The 19633-nt window shown below is 41.3% G+C and overlaps 2 protein-coding genes across 2 annotated transcripts; one reads left to right on the top strand and one right to left on the bottom strand.

Annotated features, from left to right (window-relative positions):
* The first annotated feature begins 1008 nt into the window (after positions 1 to 1008).
* Positions 1009 to 3053, top strand: C8H6orf120 (chromosome 8 C6orf120 homolog). Its single transcript, XM_021693696.1, has 2 exons — positions 1009 to 1100; positions 1621 to 3053. Exon 2 carries the CDS (start codon positions 1660 to 1662, stop codon positions 2212 to 2214), a length of 555 nt encoding a protein of 184 aa, XP_021549371.1. The 5' UTR covers positions 1009 to 1100; positions 1621 to 1659; the 3' UTR covers positions 2215 to 3053.
* Positions 2368 to 18410, bottom strand: PHF10 (PHD finger protein 10). Its single transcript, XM_021693692.2, has 11 exons — positions 18308 to 18410; positions 16063 to 16193; positions 15353 to 15436; positions 14288 to 14421; positions 14041 to 14190; positions 13305 to 13414; positions 11712 to 11865; positions 9300 to 9455; positions 4750 to 4858; positions 4277 to 4465; positions 2368 to 3226 (listed from the first exon to the last, which is right to left on the bottom strand). The coding sequence occupies exons 1-11, from the start codon at positions 18358 to 18360 to the stop codon at positions 3141 to 3143; spliced, it is 1356 nt and encodes a 451-aa protein (XP_021549367.1). The 5' UTR covers positions 18361 to 18410; the 3' UTR covers positions 2368 to 3140.
* Positions 18411 to 19633: the final 1223 nt, after the last annotated feature.

Here is a 19633-nt window from a genome sequence, read left to right as displayed (position 1 = left end):
TTTTAAAGGTAACACTACTCTTTACATTTAGCTGCTTTAATTAAAAAAAAAAAGACTATGCCTCCTCGGGACCCAACGCGTTAGGTAAGCACAAGACACCGACGACGGTAGGACACTGTGGTTGTAAAAGTCATCTCCTTTTTCGGTCATTTAAAACAGATCCAGATGTCTCCCTCTATCATAGCCTCTCTTTTGTACTCCAGGCCAGTACGCTTTCCCGGGGAAATAAACGGGTGGTCGGCCCAGGTCGGCGGGGGAATCCCAGGTGCGAGCAGACACCCTGGCTGCTGCCATCTCCATCACCAGCCCAAGACCAGCGGGTCCCGACCCCTGGCGCCAGCTTTCCCCAGCTTCACAAAAATCCTCCGCTTGAAGCCTGTCCTGTCACTCGGACACGCGAAGAAGTGAGTCCGACTTGGCCAGTCGGTGTTGCAGCCACACCTGCTTGACGCAGCCTCCCTCGGGTCCCCGACCCCCCACGAGTCCTGCGGGAGCCGGCAGAGTCCAAGTCCCCACACACGGGCGCAACGGCACTGCGTGCTCTCAGGGCCGGACTCCACGGATTTCCACAACAGCACAAGAGTGGGACTCAATGGTCCTAAAACGCACATAATCTTTCTTCCAGTAGGGGCCCCTTCACACCAGGTTCCAAATTCACAAAATATCCTGAATATAAACACAACTCCATTTGGAAGCCTCCTTTAGGAGCATTTCAAAAACTGCCGTGTTCTTACGAGGACAGAAGAGGTAACAGGTGCCCTGACAAGAGTCGGGTCTCGGGCCACCTGTCTCTCACCTGGGGCCCGCCGGGGCCTGGCGCACAGCCCCCGAGGCGGACGTTCAGTCCAGGGGAGCTCTGAGAGCGCGGGCTCCGCGCCCCGCCCCATCCCCTGTCGCCCTGGTTACGAGCCACCGCCCCTTAGCACCCACGGCCTTTTCGTCATTTCCGCGAGAGGCCGAGGGCCCTATCCGCTTCCGGGTTTCGCCTCACTTCCGGGTCGTGCCTCACTTCCGGGCGCCGCCTCATTTCCGGCTGCTCTGGCGCGGCGGGCCATCCCCGGCCCGGATGGTCCAGACGCGGCGCCCGGCGGGGAGCGGCGGTGAGTACGGTGCCAGGGCTCCCCGATCCCTCGCTCCGGCAGGGCCGTCGCCCCCAGAGCCGCCTCTCCGCTCGGCCTCGCGCTCGGGCTCCCCGGGTCTCTCCGCTTCTGTCCCTTTCTTCCCACCTCCCCTTCCCCACCTCCCCCCGCGCCTTCCCCGCCCCATCCCTGCTCCGCTCCGCCTCTTCCCTCCTCCTTCTCACCCTGCACCGCCCCCCGTCCTCCCCCTCCTCCCTGCACCGCTCCCCCTTCCTCTCTCCCCTCCCCTCCCCCTTCTCACCCTGCCCCGCCCCCCCCCCCCCCTCCTCCCTGCACCGCTCCCCCCTTCCCTTATCCCCTCCCCCTTCCCATCCTGCACCGCCCCCCGTCCTCCCTGCACCGCTCCCCCCTTCCTCTCTCCCCTCCCCCTTCCCACCTGGCACCGCTCTCCCTCTCCTCCTCCTCCTCCTCCTCCTCCGGGGGCCCGAGCGGCGGCCTGGCGCTGCTGGCGCGCTGAGCGTGCCCTCTGGTCCTCCTGCAGGACGTCCGCAGGGCAGCAGGGGAGCGGCGGGCGGCGGGCATGGCCGCTGCCTGGAGGCGCGCGCTGCTGGTCCTGCTGGCCTCGCACGTGGTGTCCGCGGCGAGCTCCTCGGACGAGGACGAAGTTCCCGAAGAGTGGCTCCTCCTGCACGTTGTGCAGGGCCAGATAGGAGCCGGGAATTACAGCTACTTGAGGTTGAATCACGAGGGGAAGATTGTTCTTAGGATGCAGAGCTTGAAGGGAGACGCAGACCTGTACGTGTCGGACAGCACCCTGCACCCGAGCTTCGACGACTACGAGCTCCAGTCCGTCACGTGCGGCCAGGACGTGGTGTCCATCCCCGCGCACTTCCAGCGCCCCGTGGGCATCGGCATCTACGGGCACCCGTCCCACCATGAGAGCGAGTTCGAGATGAAAGTGTACTTCGACCGCAGGATTGAGCAGTCCCCGTTTGCCGAGGTCGCGGTCTTCGATGGCAGGGACCCGGCGCACAGGCACGCCCACGCCCCGGAGGACGCGCCCCAGGAGGAGGAGTCCGTGCTCTGGACCATACTCATTAGTATTCTGAAACTGGTCCTCGAAATCCTGTTCTGATTCACTGAACATGCTCTGGAATCTGGGAAGTTGATTGCAGTTCTCTCTGAATCCAGCTACCCTGGTCTGGTGGAAATTCTGGTTACTTCTAATTGGGGGGTGGAAAAATAAAGCCATACAGTTTTGTTACCTCATATACCCCAAAAGTAGGGAAAGCAGCAAGAACGATGTTTTTTTCCTCCAAATGTCAAAATTCCTGTAAAAGGAATACGCACAATAAAATGTTTAAACTCCAGTTTGATTAGTTTGTCAGGTGACTAAAAATATTGCAGTAACCCAGGTATATATAAAATAAATTGAAACAGAGCATCAGATTAAAAGGTTGGTAGCTAGAACTGTATTCTGGTTAGATTCCCAATGCAGTTACAACGTGTAGACTTTGAAGAGTTACTAAAAGCAAGTCTGAAATGTAATGATTTCTGGGGATTTGCGTGAGTATGGGGCAAAAGCCCCGTGCCTGTTCCCCAGGTCAAGTGGGCACCCGTCTCCAGACAGATTTCCTGGCAGACCCAGGTTCTGAATCTCATCAGGTCATTTGTTATTTATCACCTTGGGCTACCTATTTAAAATTCTTCTATCATTAAAATAACTTATGCTACCCACAATAGGCCAGAAACTATAGGAAAATTTCATGCAAATACTAGTCACTTTCAGGTCAATGGAGAAATAGTTGAGTATTTCAATTAAACTGCCTAATATTTCCAACTGAATTTCTGGATAAAGCCAAAGTACTAAGAGATTAAAAGAAACTTTTGGAAAATGAACTGTTATTTCTCTACTTGTAATTGGTTCAAGGGTAAAAGTGGCTTATAACAAATAAATCAACTTGCAGATTTTAAGCACATAGTTAATTTCAGAATCTTTTATTGGCATAAAATTGAGAATGTAAATAAGTTGGCACCAAATATTTCATTTAAATCCATATTTTATCCCTCTTTGCTGTTTTTCCCCCTTCTGCCCACTTTCCTGGGTGTTGGGGGGGCTCGCTGACAACAGTCACAAATCCAGCGACCTAGGAGAAAAATTGTTAGTTAATAATAGTATGAAATTTAATTCTTTAGGACTGAATTTTAAACCCATTTGGCTCTCCTTCCTTAGCTATCGCTAATGATACTTTTCTGTGGATTTGTGATGTGTAGGACACTAATGAGTTTCTTAAGGAGAAAAATGTAAACTTCCCTTCATCAGTGTAATCAATACCATATGAAATTCAGTACCAATGGGGGGTGGGGTGGGAGGAGCGATTCTATACAATGATACGGATTTTAAAAAATTATTACAATCCTTTCTGAAACCTAAACACTATCCTACTTGCAGAGTTCAATACTACAAACCTCATATAAAACCCGTTAGAGGGCTTGGCTTATTTTCCAGCCCTTTTCTCTGCTGCTCAGTGGCAGCTCCCAAGGCCTGGTGTACCAGACACAGCATTTAAAACTGATCAGTGATAAACTGTACCATGTACTCCATCTGACTTAACTACAGAACTTCAAGTTGCCTGCTTCTTAATGATTCCCAGGAAACTTAGTTCTTGGCATATATTTTATAAAAGTATTATACAGCGTTAACTATGCAAATAAGTTCAGATTTACACAATTATGTGTAATATTTTAGTCCAAGTACTGTGATTTATTCTTCAACTCTGTGTTCATTCCAAAGTTACCTGGAATTGTCATACTGCCTCATTTTATAGCAATCTGGTTTAATATTTATAAAGGCATAGCAGTCATTTTTGTTAAGTTTCTGAATAGATGATATAAAAATAAAATCAAGGCTTTGAAACAAATTGATGCTCTTGCTTTAGTTCTTTCAGTAGGAAGACATGAGTTCACTCTACATTGAACTCTACTTCCAATACTTGGAGGGGCACTCTGACATCCCATTTGTCCTTTAGTTGGATTACCTAGGGATGAAAAGCAGGCGGATGTTATCTGGATAATCACAGCTTTGGTCACTTCTTATGAACAGAAGGATCCTTAAGGTGTTTATGCAGAGCCTTTAAAAAAAGGCTGGGAGAGTCCCTCCACTCAAAGATAATGTTCCTCCTTTTTTCAGTCTTTACCTGATGGAATAGCACCAAGGCCCACACAAAAAGTATGATAACCTCTGTCACACACATCACAGAACATCATTTCTTCTTCGTGGTGGGGTTGTCCACATATAATGCAAGTTTTACATTCCATACACTGCCATGGGTAGGTCTTAATCATAGAAACAAGCTCCATGGTCATATCCAGGCAAGAAGGATGGCCTAAACCAAAACCAGCATTAGTATTTCACAACAGAAGTTTGAACTTAATACGGCATAATAAAATGCTAGTTTGCTTGGAGTTCTCGAGAATGGCTACAGTGTTTAATCACCAAAGAAATGAAAATACAAGAAGTAGAGGAAAATACATGGGCTGCTTTTCTGTGCCTCACACGTTACCCTATATATGAGATGATTCTTTGATTCAGGTCTGACAATGAAAACACCTCGTTTTTGAGGCAACAAATAGGGCGGTTAAAATGTTAAGAAGACACGTTAGTACTTACCACTATTCTCACACTGGGAGCAGTGTATAAGTGATTCAGCCTTCCCTTTCTTGTTGGACTCCTTACCCTTCAGACAAATTCCACATAGAGCATTTGGAATGACCTTTGGCTGGAAGGGTAGAAGAGGGCTATAAATTCATGCCAGAAGAACTTACTATGGGTTCATAAGGAATTGTTACTGCCTTATCTTTACTTTTGGTAACTTGCTCATGAGGACCTTTTTGAAAGACCTCACTTGAGAAAGCCAGCTTTCAACATATGATGGCCTACTGACTAAAGCCTTAGATTTTGTTTAAAAATTCTGTCAACAGCGTGATCTCATGTCAGGATTAAATGTAGCATTCTACACTCCCTACGTGCACAGTAAGGTCTGTATAATGAACTGGAAGGGAAGACTACAATGTCAAATTGCACTATTAACTGGAAGAGAAAATCCAAGTACCGAATGACCATCACATGTATAGTCAGGCTTACTGAAAAATGGAAGGCTCCGTGTTAAGCAGCTTATATACTGGTTTTGTTTAAAAACCGATTATTTTCCAAAGTTGTAAAAACAGATCTATAAAATCCAAGTTACAAGAATCAATATGTTTTAACATTTTTAATTGAAAGATGTCTCATCCATACATTGTCATGTGCATAAATGTTTCTGGAAACCAAGCTATTATTCCCTTTGCATATCTAATAATAAAAGAGCCTGTGCTTAGGGGAAAAGCATTCCATAAGAGATACAAAACATAGAAGAGGAAAGTAAGTTTTCAGACGAGCAAAAAAAAAAAATCATCACTTAAAAAATTATACCATTCATTTTTCAGATTAAAGCCTTGCTCAATCCAATGAAAGTGTTTGGGCTTTAAAAAACACTTAGCAACACATGGAAAAGGACAAAGAAGAAAAGATTCACAGCACCTACGATTATCAGGGGAGGGAGAACATACAAACATCACAGCTTTGACCATAATAAGATGATGTTCATTCATGCTACTTGAATACGTAAGTAATGGTGGCAGAAAAAGAAGAGCAAGCACGGGCCAAGTAGGAGATGGGCCAGGGGCGTACGTGTATACATGACCTGCGGGGAGATTCTCTTCAGCAGGATTGTGGTATTTCTGTTTTATTCCAACCCAGCCAAATACATCTTCTATTTCCCTCTCCTAAGTTACTAACCCAAAGAGGAGCCTAAAGGAAACTCCCAACTTTGTATACAGCATTCCAGCTTTGAAATGTCTCACTGCCACCTTCAAAACCTGTTAGGCCTAAACAATTTGTTCTTAATTCTTTAAATTTTTTATGTCTTAAATTGTCTTTCTTTGCAAAAGATGACAGAGGCATTCAAAAATAATTTTTGGCTTATTTATTTAAAAAAAAGTCAACCTTATACATAAATATAATAACAGTAACTCTAAACAATGACAAATGTCTCTACAAAATAATAAATACCATGGAAGTTAAAACATACATATAAAGCTTTACCGTTCACTATTCTACATCTCCTGTGTATCTGCATACCCTGCTCCCCCAACAAAAGGATAGTGTCAAGGCTCACACCGTGTGCGTCTTGCAGTGCAGTTACCCTCCGTTGTTGCTGCTACATTCTAAGCAGGAGGTTCTCACTGTGCTTGCTACACCTAAATACAAAAGAGCTAGAAGTGCACTTCTATGATCCGAGTTCTGATCCAGTGATGACCACATCTGTAACTGCCATAATATACAGCAGAAAGCTACCTCTCAATACACCAAATAAGAACTCTGTTGGTTACGGCACCTGCACTGAATGTAGAAGACTTATTTAATACTTGTAGTCGAAGTTAGATACTGGCATATACCAAGTATTCGAGTATCTTTCACTAAAGTCAGGGAAGTAACTACATAGTATTAAATTCTAAAAGAACTCCTCATAGGAAACCCTTTACAAAAGTCAAAAAGGAATCAAACACAAGGCTAGTCATTCACATTCTAGAGCAATTCAAGTTCTACAGCCATTAAAATATACATTAAACACCTATGATAAAAAAGGGACACCAAGAAAATTCTAGGTTTACTTCTAAGCTTAAAATCATAATATTTTGTTAAACCATTTAAAATGTTTCTTACCCAATAGTCTTCATCTTGATGAAAAGAGGGAGTGACGGGGTGGAGAAGAGAGAGAGAAAGAGAGACAGAGCTTTGTAGCATTTCCTATGGCAATTCTTTGTTCACTCAAGCACTCTGAGCTCTCTGAGAAGCCACCCTGCTCACACCCAGGACCACCAGTTGGGAAACTAATCTCTGAAGGAGACTCCTCTGATGGAGGAGGAAGGAACAGTGTGCAGAACTCCCACGAAGACTGATGGAACAGAACCCTATGTCTGACAGTCAGTTCTACTTCTAGTAAGTGCAACAACATCAAAGTTTCACTATTGATAAGAAAATTAAAATACTCATCCTAATGGTTCTCAGCATCTCAAATAAAAGGCTCACAATACACTGACTTTCCTGCTTGAGAAATAAAGATAAGTGAGACTTTCACGGTAGCACTAATATAGTATAGATTTTAATAATAAACTTGTCACATAGGCCTGAATCCTAACAATTATGCTTTAACTGCAGGTTAATGTAACCTAAACAATACTGTCCTACAAATTAAGGGCAAGCACTAGTGAATCTTATTAAGCAAGACATCAGATACGTCATCACTCTTCTTAACTCCAACATATTTATATATATGACCTTCAGCTTGAAGTACCCTAATATTTAGGCACATCTTGGCTTATTAGTATTTTTCATACAGAGGTTACTTTTAATAAACATGTTCACATTAATGTATTAAGTCTAGATACCGGTTGTTCCAAACTTTGAAATACCTGAAACATTTTTAGGTACTAAAAATGTTCACAGAAATTATAAAATGTGTATTTTGCATATTACGCTCCCTTGAGTAATACCAATTTAGGTCAATCTATAGGATTTCTTCTAGATTAAATCAATGATACTGTGGAATAATTCATTTTCAGCCTCTATTAAAACATCTACTTCACCATTCGCTCCTCTGAACCCATGATGAATCAATCCAGGCTTATTATGAAAGGTCTCCTTAATGCTGACAGTGTGCTCTGAACTGCGACTCCCATCGCAAGACCGCAGCACACTTTGCAGCACACACACCAGGCTAACTTTCCAAGGTTTAATCTTTGGAGTTCATTTGCTTTCAATTATTAAGCATCAATTTATATCTTAAGTTTAAAAAATTAGGTAAGCTATCTATGTAAAAACAAGTATAAAAAACACACAGCTGCAGCCTGTTGAAGCCATCCTTGGAAGCCAACCCTTGCCAAATGAAGCTTAAGATTTGCTTGCCATAGGCTGAAAAAACATGGATTTTTAAATTGATTATGTAATGGCATTTTCAAATTAAATATGGATTAAATTAAACACTAATTTGTTAAGTTGCTTTGTTTACTTCAGGAAAAGAAAGGTAAGCAGATTGCTAGAAGGGTCCGGCTGAGGAAGGGAAGTTGGCTGGCAGCCCGCGTGCACCTGTTCCTCTAGATCGTCCACTGTGACCACAATCCTGACCCACAACAAGATGCTTTTAACAATTCCATTCAGCAAAACTGCTCCATCACCTTACTCTAAAACGTTCCTTCAAAACACCTTCATAACCACAATTAAAGGCATATTCAGATATATTCCAGACCATATGAATGGTCTATTTTACTATTACCATCCAGAACATAAAACCATGCGGCTGATTTCACCCCCTCCAGGACATTCCTAAACCCCCATCATGTAGGGATAGGGCTACTCACCTCTCACCTAGCCCTCGGAAGGGGAGGACGATAACAATAATATTGCTGATAACATACTACCTTACTCTGAGAAGAGCCAGACCAGAAGTTCACAAGTGAATATATATATGTGTGTATATATATATATGTATATATATATATATAACCCAGATTACATCACTAAATAATGCTTAAATCCTGGTCATAGAGTCATAGAGGCTATTTGCCAAGGTTAAGCTAAAAATCACCATAATGTAAATAACAGGTTTTACTATCTTCTATCGCAGAGTTAGCTGAATTTGGCCAATGGATCGAATAATCTTTAGATTGAACCCAGATCTTTCTCCAGGAGAGGCAGCTTATTCTAAGAGTCTATCCACCCATCCTTTACAGCTTAGCATGTTCAGCTATACTAAATACTAGGATATTGTAAATATCAGATAATTAGGATCTTTACTCCAAAGAAACAAAATATAAAGTTCTGCCTATGAAATGAATTTTTAAAAACCCATACTTGCCTGGTTATTGTTTAAAAAACAAAAAAAGATTTTCTTATAAATTGTACATCTACAGAAAACAGAAGCTGAACCATAGGCAAGAGTGACAGAAAAGCCACCAGGAAAATAAAGCAAAAAAGAAGGAAGCTGACAGAGGGCACACACCACAGAACAGCTAGTGAAGTGCAGCAGGCAGAGCTCCACAACTTTGAAAGTCAAAGTTAAACTATCTCGGGGAGAGAGGCTGGTCAGGAAGGAAGCGGAGTCAGGGGCTTTTTTCTTCTACCTTGTACCCAGGGACTGACTTGGACAGTACAGAACGTTTGGAAGCATCTTTTCTTGGAGTAGCAGCTTTGTCCTTGGATCTCTGTCTTCCCTGGAAAGGCTCCTCCTGGCTGTCAGGAAGGCCTTCCCCTTCAGACACGTTGCCGGAGGAGCTGTCCTGGAGGTCAAAAGCACAAACAAAGATCCCTTGGAATTCACATAGACTTGAGTGTGATTTGTAAAAAGTTTTAAAGTTCCATCAATGTAAAAATAAAAAGATAACTGTAAATATAAGAAAACTTTTTCCAGTGCCGACTAAAAGAAGTCATGTTAAAAATCACCTACCTGTGTTATAAATACATGAAATCATAGAGCTAATTCCATTTACACCAGCTAGTACCTTAATCCACCATTCTCTGACGTAACATGACCAGAACTGTCTGCTTCAGTGCTTCGACACCATTGTGCCGTGTCACGGGGGGCATTGTTTGTTTCAGACAAAAACTGCTCAAAAAATAAACTGTCTTACATAAGGGTGGGTATTTTTTACTGAGTAATAAATGTCATTAGAGTTCTTCAAGCACTCACTTGTATTCCATGCAAGCACCAGTATCGCTGAGCCTTTACGACAGTATCTGACATATTTTAGATGTTCAAAGTTTAGGAGTTCGATATCTGAATATTTAATTCTTCATTTCTTTATTTAAAATTTTCTAATTAAAATAAAAATGCTATGTTCATATAAATTATGAAAATTAATAACTGAAAAAATTAGGTTATCCATAACTACTTTGATAAACATTCTGAGACAACTACTGGGAACATAAATGCATCTCCTTTTAATTTTTTCCAGGTGTGTGTCTGCATATAAATACCCAGAGTCACACATTCACACATTCATACACACACCTATCTACACATACCCCTCATTTTTTTAGAACACAAAACGGGTGGGGCACCTGGGTGGCTCAGTCAGTTAAGTGATCGACTCCTGGTTTCCGCTGAGGTCATGATCTCAGGGTCGTGAGATCGAGCCCCGCATTGAGCTCCAGGCTCAGTGCAGAGTCTAAGATTCTCTCTCCCTCTCCCTCTGCCCCTCCCCGACTCCTCTAAAATAAATAAATCTTAAACATGATCTTAAAAACACACACACACACACACACAACTGGATTACACTGTGTATGCATGTGTTTTTCAATTGTTTTAAGTATTATGTGCATTTTATCACATCATTTAATATTCTTTGAACTTCATTTCTGTCATGTAAATGTAATATATCACTTACTGTGAACATAAAAATTATTCCTAATTTCCATTATAAAAAAAATACAGTTAACACTCCAGTGGCCATTTTTTGTCCTAATTATTGTCCTTCAGGTAAATTCTGTTAATATATTTGCTAGGTCAAATTCTGTGGAAGTCAAAAATCTTGGTTTTACTGTTAAATGCTCTCCTGAAATGTTGGATTAATTTATACTGACAAGCAGAGTGAGGGAAAGTCAACATACCCTGTTCACACCACAGCAACCCTTTCACCAGTAAGACAGGAGAAAAGTGATACCATCCTTTAATACTTGAATAGCATCTTAGTTTATGTAACATGTATCATTAAATGTTTTAGAAGGTGCTGGTGACAAAAGATTTACTGCACATCGAATGGTAGCACATTCTCAGGTTCAGGCTGGCTGCTCAGTGCACCACGCTAAATCAGATCAGAATCCTCTGACATCGTGGTTTTGTTCTCCTTCACTTCCACCAAGCACACCAACACTCCCCAGTCATGCAACTGCATTTTGCTTTAAAAAAAAAAAAAAGTCATACAAGAAAACCTACCTAATAGCACAACATACCAGTCACCTTCACATTTTCCTATAGGAAATCTAAATTATTAATTAAGCAATAGGATGGGCCCCTGGGTGGCTCAGTCAGTGAAGCATCTGCCTTTGGCTCAGATCTCAAGGTCCTGGGATCGAGCCCTGTGTGGGGAATCCCTGCTCAGCGGGGACCCTGCTTCTCCCTCTCCTCCCCGCTTGTGCTCTCTGTTGCTATATCTGTCTCTCTCTCTCAAATAAATAAGTAAAATATTAAAAAAAAAAAAAAAATTAAGCAATAGGAACACAAGTTAATGTGCTCCCAAAACCAAGACAGTTCAATATACGATTGTAAACCCATGTCCGGTGCCCTTTCCTAACCTGCCTGTGATAACTTTAAAGGCAACTTTAAAAATAAAACTTACCAAAGGCCATCCACACAGCCTGTCTACACCAATGCACACAATAAATAATATTCTTGATGAAAGCATTCAGGAAATTATATGCAACTGTCCTTTTTCAAAAAGAGGATGGTGATACAAGTTCAATTCAACATCTGGGAAAGCAATTAGCAAAAACTCAAAGGGAAGGAGACACCTCCTAGTAAAGATCAATGTTCCTACCGAAGTGCCTTTATGTTTCCGTTTCTCATCGCCTTGACCATCCTCGGCATCATCTGAATCACCATCGCTGTCTAGGGCCGGGAGCTCAGGATCCAGAGGGGGCTCATAAAGTGCGGTGTTTAACGGCAGATACCGCAGCTCATCTGGTGAGTACCTGAGGTTCAGAGAGATGACTGTCAGTTGTCTTTTGATTAATATGAATGATCTAATCCATGAGCTTCAAACATAGCCTTAATCTTCTCAATTAACCCCAAATACTTTTGGAAAATGATTACAGATGTAACAAGTAAGTTTTCATTTTGTATCAAGTAAGGAAAAGTAATAAATAAAAAGCCTAAACATTTTTTGCACCAGGCTATGAGTTTAATACACACATTTGATTCTTATTATCAAAAGATTTGTCTCTCTCCTTCATCCTCAACCCAAAAAGAGGAAAAAAAAAAAAAAGTCAGCAGACTAAAGTGGAACTGTGGCAATTAAGGACTGTGCACAAAACCCACGCCCCCTGAGTGCCCCACCCCTCACTCCCTAAGTTATCACTGCTTCTGGGTCCACTGCTGCTTCACATGCACAATAAGTATGACGATGCGTCCACCTCACAGATGGATGTGAGGATTTTATCAATTGACACTTGCAATGCACGGCAGCACGTGGTCCATGACATGTTTAAGAAACCAAATCAATCATCTATTGTGTCTGAAATGAGAGATCAGCAGCCCCTGACCCTGAATCAGATGGCATCCACGCCACAGGACACTGGCCATTCCCAGCCACAGGCCAGCCCTCTCCCATGTCACACCCTGTCCACACCCTGAAACCTGAGTTTGGGAGTGGGCACTGGATCTGCATCTCCCTCAACTAAGACAGCAAAAAGCAAAGGGATTGGTACCCTGGCATGTCACTTTTAATAATTTGCTGACCCAAAAGTGAAATTAAAATCTGCTAACCCATGATTTAAATTTGGCTTTCAAATAGTAGGATCCTATAGTCTATTTTAAATACTATTCCTTAAAGAACAGTCTCTTTCCTCAAGAACATAAGGTTTAAGGCTGAAGTAAAAGCTGAGATTTTCAAATAAAATGACCCTGTTAGCCTGGTTTTCAGTTACATCCCGGCTGGGACTCAGAGGTAAGCAGCCCTCTTGCCACCCTGCGTGGAGGCAGCAGCCAGGCCGGCGGTGTGGCTGGAACAAGCAGGTGGCCGTGGCCACCCGGCAGCCTCTCTGCTCCTTCCTTCATCTCCTCTGCCGAATAAGTCCGTGCTTCCCGAGGGAGCAGGTCTGGGTTGTGCCCGGGAGTCTGCATTCCCAATAAGCTTTCAAGTGACACAGGTAGAGATTGAGGCCTGGGGTGCTTTAGAACCTCTGACGCCTACCCACAGAAACACAAGCAGGGGGGCGGGGAGATGGGCAGCCTGGGCCTTGTCAGCAGACAGCAGACGTTCAAGCACTGCCTGAAGGGGGTTCTTCTGTGTGCAGAGCCGCAGAAGTCAGAGAGGATACGGACACATGCCAAACTCTTTGGAGGCAAGTATGCCAGACTCTCAAGTCCCTCAGCAATACCCAATAGTAATAGTCATAAAACCAATGAATACCTTTTGTAATATTCCTGGAACTGTCCGGGGATGAGGGCCACTGGGTAAGAACTGACCTTGGTTCGCTCTGTCGGTAACACTTTGTACTTCCCTTGAGGCACCTGGATAACCTGGGTTAATGTGAAGAGAAATACAAAACTGATTCCATGCTAGGAATCAAGGTTTTAGGAACACAACAGCTCTTGTTCTCCACTGTGCTCCTCCCCGCCAAAGGCTAGAAACACAGGAGACATTAGGAACTGGAACCCAAAGGGACAGGAGGGTGTTTCTAGCTGTACATGGGAACTGTGTCTGGCTCTTTGCCACAGCCATCACTGCTGAGGGAAACGTAGTGTGCTTCTGCCCACCGCTGACGAGCAAGGGGACCTGGGCAACGCATACGGCATCCTCATCTATGAAATGAGAAGAATACTAGCTTCAACCTCACATGGCAACTGTGAGTATTAAGTGAATTAAGATGGAAATTTCTTAAAACAACCCTTGGGACAAGCAAAAGTCAACTACAGAGCAAAAGACACCTCCCTCACACACACACACACACACACACACATACACAGAAGTGAGCTGAGTATTACTGGCATATCGTTAAAAATTATATCTTAAGTTCTGGGGCAGAAAAGGACACACTGCCCGCAGAAAAAAAAAAAAACAACGGCTAAATAAAGGAGGCGCTGAGCACTCTACCCTAACAAGCACAAAGTGAGGTTCAGGAACTAATAAAGTTAAGCAGCCCTACGTGTGTCTGCAAGTCAAAATAAGCTCTTCTTTCTTCCATACGTTCCCGGTTTAAGTTGCTGTTAAATTCAGCTGCTTTTTTGGCAGCTTTCTTAATGTACTCAGGCACTTTGCTGGCTTCAACCTTCTGAGTATTCTGTTGTTGCATTTGCTGAAATAAAAATATTACAGTTGGAAGTCACATACAACTTTACAAAATGTCATTCTCCCCAAACCAAATAAGAGATGCCAATCACCTCAATACTTACAGAATACTCTTTATAATGATCTGTAATTCGCTGACGTTCTTTTTCTTGTAAAATAACAGAATACTCAGCATGTTTGGCTGGATATTCTTTTATCATTAAATCAATCACTTCATCACTGCGCAATGCTGTTAAACCTATTTTAGACCAAAAAAATAGTTAAAAAAAAAAAGCTCTTTTAAGGCTAAGTGAACAAAACTACTTTTCAAAATTTGCTTTTCCTTTAATCTACTCTACATTTAAAATTTTCCAGTAGTCAAGGGAAAATACTGTAATATATTTGAAAATAATAAAAAACAATATTCATAATATAAAGTCAAACAATTTTTTTAAAAAAGCTCATCAAAGTTGCAAAGGAAAATAAATCAATTTTTGAACCACATATTTTTTAAGATTCAATGTACTATAAACATATATCCCTTTACTAAAAACAATGGCTAAATAATGATGCATACTAACTTAGGCCATTGAGGATTAAGGATTATCCTTAATCTAATGTCCTTAACTAAGGAAAGATACTAGACAAAAACAAGAGTTTTTCAATATATTGCAGTACTTAGTCTTCAAATTCAATACACTAGAAATATTACAAAGAGTCCATTTAAATTCCAAGAGAAGCATCAGCACACACATACAAGTCATACAGGCAATTTTCAAAACTCAGAGCATCCGATCATATCAACTGTTGTGATGAACACCCATGGTTTTATGTTAAAAAGTGCCACGGCGCATTAAAATGTTTATTAAAGAAAAACTGGAAACAAAGCATGGAGATAAGGCTACAGAACTAAAAACAGAGCAAAATGTGCCTTATAAGAGATAAAGACAATACTTTTTAAAACTACTATACAAATTTGGCACACCACACACACGGACACTTCTGTGAAATATTGTTATGTCATTCTCCTTTATCTTTTAACAAAAACCAAAAATAAACAATTTAGCATTTAAATAATTCAATCTATCTCATTAATTTTGTAAAATACTTTAGGAAAAAGGACAAATACCCATCCAATATCACCTCATAAACATCTAGCTTTCAGAATTCCTATTCAAAGCCTCTGTTACCTAGAGTGCACTGCGTCTCTGTGATGACATTCAGCTCCCGCAGGTAGAGTTTCTCCTTATGGGACAAATCTCGTCGCTCTAAATCTCCAAAAAAAAGAACAAAAGACTATTAAAAATAGTCTTTTACATTTATAACATTATGCATTTGTAAAACTTTTAAAAACTTAAAAACCTTAAGATTTTTTTAAAAAGTTAAATTCTCCATGGACTTAAAAAAGTACTATGTGTTATATATTCCAAAGATTACTAAAGAGACCACGCAAACAATCTTACAAATTCAAGGAATAAAAGCTAAATTAAAGTTGAAAACAGAATAACCCAAAGCAAGAATAGTAACTTAGTTGCACAGACAGCTTTTCTCAAATGGAGACACAGCCCCATGCAGCTGCCTTCCTCGCTCAGGCCAGCAAGCAATGGGAAAGAATCAAACTCCTGCTGCTTTCGGCCATAACATGACTTTTTCTAAGACTTTCCCCAGGAAATTCACCTTCCACATTCTGCTTTTAAGTCCATTTATAAGGCATAAGAGCAAACTGAGAGTGGAGAGAAACGTTGGGTGACAGCAGAAAGGAAAATCAGCCAGCAGAAGAATATACAGTACATTACAAATATTCCATACTCAAATATTCAGAAGTTGATAACCTATCAAAAAGAATTACTATTTAGTTAAAAGTTAGATTTAATCTGTTACATAAACTAAGACTTAATACCTGGATATTTCCGTTTAAAGGAGGTCACACCCAAATATTCACTGACTTGTTCTTGAAGCATATAGTATTCTCCTGTTTCATCAGGTGGCCATTTGTACTCTATCAAATTTTCTGCTGGATAGTAGCTAAAGCTAAGCACAGAAATATGTATTATGCCTTAAATGTGGCTTTTATTAAGTTTTAATCATTTTTATTTTAAGGATTTATTTTTGAGGAGTTTCATTTTTAGGAATTTGGAGAACTACTTTAATTATTTAAATTCTCATTCAGTCTTCTGACTCTGCCATACATACAAGTTCCTACCGTCTTGTGCGTCCAAGAACATCACAAACAGGCAGAGGGAAAGGAAGCAAGCGTGTGATACCAAACAAAACAGTACACTGGAACACTAGAACACACCCTGAAGAACCGAGACTCACAACTGTCAGCAGTAAAGGAATTTTGTAGTGTTAAGAGATCTATAAGGCCAAAACAAAACGGTGGTGATATTCTTTCTGAATTCCCTCTCTTGAGCTTCACACCCATACTGCTATTTCATCCGCCCAAAGTACAAAGTCACCAACTCGTTTCCCACCTGCTGTTCAGTGAGTCAAACAGCTAAGAAAGCAGAACTCCAAAAACGTGCTTCTCAAAGAGCTGAACTATAAACCATAACTGTTTGTTCTCATAGACTCCACAGGCCAGAAGCACAGAACAGACCTGGTTTGATGGTTCCAGTGTACCGTGGACCAATCCCAATCCTGAAGAGCCAACGACAGATCTCTGGGCCTGGCCAACTCAACCTCTAAATGTCATCACTGGACATTAGAGGCAAGAACGTGACACTATTTTATGCATCCAATTAAAAGTAACAAACAAAAAGTAGTTTTCTCAAAAATAGTGCTGGGAAATTAGATATCCAAATGCAAAAGTATCAAATTGGACCCTTACCTCCTATCACATTCAAAAATAGATCAACAACCTCAGTACAAGAACCAAACCAGAAAACTCTTAGAAAAAAACACAGGAGTAACTCTTCCTGATCTCAGATTTGGCATTGGGTTCTAGACATGACACCAAAAGCATGAGCAACAAAAGAAAAATAGGTAATTTAAACTTCAGCAAAATTAAAAATTTTGTGCATTTTAGGACTGTTCAACAGAGTCAAAAGGCAACCCACAGAATAGGAAGAAAGAACTGCAGATCCTGTATCTGATAAGGGATTAATATCCAGAATGCATAAAAAACTCCACTACTCAACAACAACAAAACAAACAACCCAAGTTAAAAATGGCAAAAACACCTGAATAGACATTTCCCCCAAAGATTCACAAATAAGCACTGACAGGATGGTCAACATCACTGGTCACTACGGAAATTCAAATGGAACCGAGAGTGAGATGCCACCTCACATCTCTTAGGATGGTTCTTATCAGAACAACTGGGACATAACCAATGGCAAAGGAAACTGCACTGCTGGTAGGAACAGAAAATGATGTGTCCACTGGGGAAAGCAGTTTGGTAGGTCCTCAAAGTGCTAAACACAGAACTACTCTACGATCCAGCTGCTCCTCTCCAAGGGATACGCCCAAAGGGACTGAAAACAGGGACTGAACACATATTTATACACCAACATTCACCGCAGCACTGTTCACAACAGCCCAAAGTGGGAAACAACCCTAGTGTCCGTCACGGGTGAAAGGACCAATAAGAGGTGGTCTATCCACGCAACGGAGCTCAGTTCAGCCCTAAAGAGAAAGGAAATTCGGACACATGCTACAACATGGATGAACTTCCAAGAAGCCAGACATAAAAGGACAAATACTGTATGATTCCATCTACATGAGGTGCACTGGACAGGCAAATCCAAAATGTCAGCAAGGGGATGGTGGCTGCCAGGGGCTGGGGAAAGAGGGAAGCGGCAACTGTTACTGCTTCCTGGCTTGGACGTTTCAGTGCAGGGGTGAAGCAACAGAGAAGGGTGCAGGTGGCAGCTGAAGGACACTGGACATAACCGTGCCACTGAGTGACACACCCAAACATCACTACAATGGTGAATTTTATATGTGTATTTTATCCAATAAAAACATGTTTTAGTTGCACTGAGTAACAAAAGCAATGTTGGTGTCATATGTAAAACATGACAAAAATATTCTACAATATCTAGTAACTGCCTTTGCCAGTGCAGGGGCCGGGGAGGAGGGAGGTAGCGCAGAGGAGAGAAACATACCACAAAAACTACTATTAAGCAATGAAATGACAGTACCCAAGATCTTGACTTGAAGTCTCACAACTCCTAGAGCTATCTCCTGAGCCCATTCGCCTCCTTTTGGATGGTTGGGTCCCATCATTTGAATTATCTTCATTATCATCCTATACATTTAAAAAATTCGAAAAATAAGAAGAGAAACAATAAAAAAATAAGGAAAGAATGATTATGTATCTTCCCAGACTTGCTAAAAGGCTCCACTTAAAGGCTTTTTAAGGACAACTGATTATACAATGTTAACTTTCTATTATAATTAACAGGTATTTGGTTTTGGTATGGCAAGAATTTGGTATGGCAAGACCTTAAAAAAAAAGTGATCTTCAATACAATCAAAATAAGAAAATTTTCAATTAACCTGTAAATCTAAATCTACTTTTGCTTTTTTACCGACTGCAGTTAAAATGCCCTGTGCATTAAAAACACATAAAATTGCCACAACACTCTAAAATTAAAGCAAACCCTCCTACCTCAGCTAGGGAAAAAAAATGTATGGATCATTTAGTGTTTAACTCAACTCATAGCTGGTTGACAGAACTATTCTAATGGGCTCTTATATACTTCTATTTCCGTGAAAAAAGGGCATACAAGGACTAAACACACATTACCAATCCTGTTAATTTTTTTCTTACATTGCAAAAATTTAGCGAGAATATTCCCTAGTAAGAGTTATCAATCTATACAGCAACACACACACATCTCCACCAAAAGAGGAGAGGCTTAAGCATTTTTAGGTAACATTATCTGTGATGAGACAGTAATATCAAGACTCTAAGTTGGACCATTCCATTCAGAACATGAATGAGGCATCAGATGTTAGGAAATGGATTTATTCACATATTAGCTAAGGCTTAATGACTATAAGACTTACAAAAAATAACTTTTAAAAAAATCAAGGACATGTAGCTTTGTAAGATGAATACAATTTTGTTAAATACCATGGTGCTCTTGCTACATATTAAAAAATGCAATCCTGTGGAAGAACAGAAAGAGGTAATAAGTTATATTGGTCATGCGTGCCAAAACTGGACTTGGATCTTACTGGGCACTGTCCTCCACTAGCTGAGGGAAGCTGTGGGAGCCTCTCCTTATCTGTAAAATTGAGATGATAGTACCGCCTGGATGGTGTGGCTGATGCAAGGATTAAATGAGTTAAATACATGGGAAGCACTTAGAGCAAGGCCTAGCAAATAATTAAGGGTCCTACAAAAGTTAATATAACTGTGACGATAATCAGAAAGTCTCAAATGGCTCCAGCTACTAGGAATTTACTCAGATTCTTTCCCAAACAGTAAAATATATGGCATTTTGTCCTTTTTTAGTTCC

This window comes from Neomonachus schauinslandi, chromosome 8, assembly GCF_002201575.2.
Source record: "Neomonachus schauinslandi chromosome 8, ASM220157v2, whole genome shotgun sequence".
NCBI lineage: Eukaryota > Metazoa > Chordata > Mammalia > Carnivora > Phocidae > Neomonachus > Neomonachus schauinslandi.
This window is presented reverse-complemented; position numbering and strand designations above follow the sequence as displayed.

Coding starts and splice junctions, on each gene's coding strand:
- C8H6orf120 (XM_021693696.1), top strand. CDS start 1,660: ATGGCCGCTGCCTGGAGGCGCGCGCTGCTGGTCCTGCTGGCCTCGCAC.
- PHF10 (XM_021693692.2), bottom strand. CDS start 18,360: ATGGGCTCAGGAGATAGCTCTAGGAGTTGTGAGACTTCAAGTCAAGAT. Junction 4,466..4,749: donor CTCCCAGTGTGAGAATAGTG/GTAAGTACTAAC, acceptor GTTTTGGTTTAG/GCCATCCTTCTTGCCTGGAT. Junction 3,227..4,276: donor CCTTGGTGCTATTCCATCAG/GTAAAGACTGAA, acceptor TTTTTCTCCTAG/GTCGCTGGATTTGTGACTGT.